At 42.4% G+C, this 4927-nt stretch overlaps 1 protein-coding gene across 1 annotated transcript; it reads left to right on the forward strand.

Annotated features, from left to right (window-relative positions):
* Window positions 1–282: 282 nt before the first annotated feature.
* Window positions 283–1892, forward strand: EV420DRAFT_1481732 (uncharacterized protein; the record flags this gene model as incomplete). The annotated part of the gene is made up of 7 exons (XM_060469804.1): window positions 283–465; window positions 528–575; window positions 670–798; window positions 832–894; window positions 1050–1106; window positions 1266–1667; window positions 1701–1892. 7 exons carry the CDS (start codon window positions 283–285, stop codon window positions 1890–1892), a joined length of 1074 nt encoding a protein of 357 aa, XP_060328399.1.
* Window positions 1893–4927: the final 3035 nt, after the last annotated feature.

Consider the following 4927-nt stretch of genomic DNA (forward strand, 5'->3'; position numbering starts at 1 on the left):
AAGCTTATTAACCCTTTCCATAGGCATGAATGCATCCTTGAAGAGACAAGTCTTAGAAGCAGAGATGAAGGCTACCCTTTTGATGGACCTTGTGCAAAGTGGTGTGCCAATTTCAGGGTCTTCAATGAGTGTCAGACCAAGCTACCAACTTCCTGACATTAATGGGATCAACAAAGGAATCAAAGTGGCAAAAAGAAAAAGCACATTCTTTACATGTGGAAATTTCAACAAAACTAATGGATTTTTAAAGATGCAACACCCTATGAGAGGACCCTCACAGCAATGTTACCACCCAGACACCCAGGCAGCCAGATTGCGGGTTATTCTGCTGCTCATCTTGACTATCAAAGTGAGAGGGAACGACACTGGTGCCTCATGACAGAAGGAAGACAGGACAAACAAGCAAAAATTCTAGTTCAAATTCAAAAACCTAATAACAAAATGCAAAAGGGAGACCACTTCTTTGTAAGCCCATTTTTTCTATTTTTCATGCATCTTAATTTAAATGTGTGGACATGGTTAAACAGGCTATTTCAGAAGGTGTCAATTTCTATGCAAGAGAGCCTGCTTACAGAGTAAATGCTCTTGTGATGGACCAGCTTCTTCCCCATATTATGAAAGACACATGTGAAAGGGTTTCCTTTCAATGCAAAGGATTTTGTATTGTAGGATCTGCACTGGGTAAGAGTTCTGAGTGAACAATCCCAAACAGAGCCTTCAGATCTATATTCCAGCAACATTAACACCCAGAAAGCCACTGCAGAAAAACTCAAAAACCCGCCAAAACAGTTCAAATATGTGTAAAAGGCATGCCCTACCTATTTCCTTGAGATGACATGGGAAGCAGCTGTGGGATTTAACATGTGGGATGCGGAACATGATGCTGCACCTGAGGTACAAGTATTCAGCCAACTTATTCTCCAAACTGGCTGATTCTGCTGTTCAGCCCTCACCATGGCCAGTCAAGGATGATAAAGGAAAGGCTTGAGAGGTGACACAGGTAAATATCAGGTAAACTGTCTGTACACTCAAATAATGTAAATATTCAGGAATTCCATGACCATGTTCCACTGTCTTCAATCTCAGCTGCATCTTCTACCATGTTGGTCAGTGGTTGATGCATCATATGTGGGTGACCCCTCTTACACATAATCTAGACCAGTTTTCAGTTTCCCTCAAGAGGATTTGAAATTTATGCTTTGACTCCAAAACAGAAGGCAAGTACAACTACCTCCATGACTTATATCCTCATGACATTTGCTTAGCTGCCAGAAAATGAGAAAGAAGTGGATGCAGGTATAACCAGAACCCAATGCTCAGACTGGTTCAAAGAAATACCAAAACTGATCGTCCAAGGCGGGATTGTCGATGAAGAACAAAGCGAATATGGCAAGTCTCTAATTACCCTTCCGATTCTTTCTAATGTAGTTGCAGGACTCTTTGCCATCAACATGGACATCTGTAGTGTTTGGGCATCACTGGTGGGATTCTCGCACTATCCCCAGTTCTCATTTCAGCAACAGTACATTGGGTGCATCTATGCAGACTGGAATGAAGGTGAAAATGCCAGAATGGGCATTGGTAGCTTCAAGACTGCAAACAAAGGGGTCCTTCAGCTGGACATACATGTGGGAGGACAAGAGCTGGCCCTTGCCTTACAGGGGGAGGTATGCTTTAAATGCCCATTTTACTTCCCCAAGGCCAGATGGAAACCCAAGTGGTTCACAAATGAAGAAGAAAGGGTTGCTATTCTCCAGGAGGTGAACACATATCTCTGGGCCAGTGCCCTGCATGAGATGAGTGTTGCAGTTGTAAGAAGTACCACCTTCACCCTAGATCTGCCTCCCATGCTGATTCCTGATCTACAATTTGTTGAGGTTGCAGTAGTTTAAAGGACCTGACCAGTATCTGTAAAAAGGAGTTCTTGGACAGGGTTGACCACCTTAGCTGAGCGGCTGCTCCCCAAAGGCACCTTCTGGAAATACATAGCAAATGGTCAACCTCACCCCATTGACAATTTGTCTGAAGCGCAACAAGATATTACATTGTACCTGTGTTTCCTACAGCACATTCAATACCAGTACACTGAACAGTTGCACTCATATCTGACTATCAAGGTATTCTCCTTTTTTTTGCAAGGCATACACTTCTTACAGATAGCAGGATCGATGAAGTGGCTGACAGATCCCCAAGTTATGGCAGCGCCCCTGTATGTATCATGGTCTTCCCAGAGAGCAGTTCCACTGACATTTTGCAGCGTTGGTAGTTTAAGGCCTTTTAGCAATGGGAATGTTGAGGGATCTGTCGAAGATTTTTCCCTAGAACATACATGCAATGCATGGTGTCAATGGTTTCATTTAACAAAACCAAAAGATTTGATATTATAGATTTTCTGTTGAGGGTGCCTCCTTGGGTTGCAAATTTTCTCACATAAAAATTTTGTATCTGGCCTAGTACAATATGTGAAAGCAGATCCAAGAACAGAACTCACAAAAATATGATGTTTTTTCTCCAATGTCTGAGATGTCAAATGCTATCTTGAGAACATAAAACCTATAGAGCTTGACAGGTATTACACCTAAAAAGCTTTACCATCCCATTAGACAAAGTCCTAGAACCATTGTCTACTCAGTTACTGCAATCACACTGGTTGTTTTGTGGTGATTTTAGCTTACCTTTGAACAAGAGTGTGAGGATGAGGAAGATGTAGTCCTGTTTTAACCACACCCCTTACTATGATTATTGGCCCCATTACATCTGCAACCATATTTGGAAGAACCTTCTCACCACTAATATGGCTTGTTGCAACTGCTCATATTTCCACTACTCCCCTGTCTCTGCCATGCCATGACCTCAAATTTTTCTTTGAAGCTACCTGAACATCTTCTGGCACATTCAGTATCAAAAAATGAATTCCGCTCTTCATCAGATGAGACATCAGGGATACCAGGGTTTTGAGGAAAAGGGGCTCAAGCCCTTGCACTTAGTGTGTTTAATTTGATATCAGTACTTTACAAGTTAAACAGCACGTTGATAGCAGAGGATCATAGGTAGCAACCCACCGGACATATGATCACCCCAAGGTGCCAGGTTCTTAAACACATGTTTGTTGTACAACAAAAGCATACCAGGAAGGATTAAGAAAGAGGCATCCTGGCTGTTATTTTTGATCCAGATGTCGATGGGCAGAAAGCTTGGCTTCATGTCGAAGGACAGGAAAGGCATGATGGTGGTTGTAGCTGAAATGGTATGTTGGTTGATATTGCCCAGCATGATGAGAGAGATGAGGGAAGGATATGAACAAACAAAGTCAAAGTATCTGCTCAGACACAAATTGAAAGGGAAGCAAAATGAGTGGGCATGTGCCCAATGTGAGCTACCATGTGGATGATTTTGGCTCACTAAGCTATCTGGTGAAGAGGCTCTGTGCATGCCAAGCTAGAAATGCGATAGCATAGACACACTAAACACACCCACTCTCACACTCACACACATACAGAATCTCAGTAGTTCGGGGGAGGTGTGCGATGCAAGCACACAATAATGATAGAATTAAAAGATGTCTTGTGCTCTTCAAGATATAATAGCACACTAGCTCAAAAGAATTCTCTAGGTCCAAATGCTTTTAGGACAGGAGGTGAGCAATATGTATCGCTCAGCCTCGAGGCAAAAGTAATATTTCCCAAGCCCACAAACATTCCACAAGGACATACAACCCTCAATTGACGTTGTGCTGATGTGCTCGGTCACGGGCAGCACGCAAATGAAACAAGCGTCTAGATCGTCAATCTAGATACTAAATCACTCACACACACACTATCACCAATGTATATAAGTTCGAGGGTGAGTACGATAGAAGCACTCGCGATGTACTTAGATTTAGATAATCTAGTGGGGTTTTGTCCAAAAACAACTTCAATTCTTCTTTCGATGTGTTTTACACAAAGTACACTAGTCCGCGATAGCGGGGTTTTATGAACTTGTTTTGCAAGGTATAGTCGAGCAAGTTTATACTCATTTTGACGTCATCTAGAAGAGCTTCTAGCAGACACTTCAAATAATCAAACAACCAAAGACTCCGAGGTCTACAAAGAGTGCAAAATCACTCTACAAAGAACGCTCAGGTTCTGACTTCAAGTACGAGACTTGCAAAGAGTACACAGACTCTGGAGTTCCTTGAACTTGACGATTGTTCAAACTTAAAGCGTTCTAGGGCTTATTTTACTTCAACTAGATGAGGTCTTTTGACTTAAAGCCGACTCAGCACATCTAGATCGCTAATCTCGGAGAGAGAGAGCATGAGGCCTTTGTCTGTGGAGCAGTTCAATTAACTAGCAAGGTGCAAACATGGGGACAGCTCTACTTCCTACTTAACTCTTCTAGATTACTGTAGTCGCTCTTATGGGTTGACTTTGGTAACTTAATTCACTTCAGTCGAGGATATGCAATAAAACCAGTGATTGATTAGGTAGCTATACAGGCTACTAGCACAAACACGGGGGAATGCTTTCCTGCTGTTATGCGTCTAGTCACTGCTAATTTATACGATTTGTGTTCTAGGTATAGGAGCCCATATCTACAGTAATTATGGTACGAGCTTTGGAATTAATACAAACGGTGAGTCACTATCCTACAAGTATCATGCCATTCCATAGTTTCTATTCAGTTTGACATGACTGCACTGGTTTATTCTGTCGCCGAGGAGTGCCCTACTGGTCCATGGGTGCTCCTTCTTCTGTCTGCAAGGCTTGCTGCATGCCGTATGTATTGAATACTGTGGTCTGTGCAGGATCTCAAGGATGTAACCACTGATCACAATCGGCTGCAGGTCTGAGATTATATTCTGTTGATCACTGCATGATCAAGGTCAGTTATCTCAGTACCCAACATGGCTATTCATTCTTCCAAGGTTATTCCTTTCCTAGCC

Source organism: Desarmillaria tabescens (assembly GCF_030435595.1).
Source record: "Desarmillaria tabescens strain CCBAS 213 chromosome Unknown EV420scaffold_28, whole genome shotgun sequence".
Taxonomy (NCBI): Eukaryota; Fungi; Basidiomycota; class Agaricomycetes; order Agaricales; family Physalacriaceae; genus Desarmillaria; species Desarmillaria tabescens.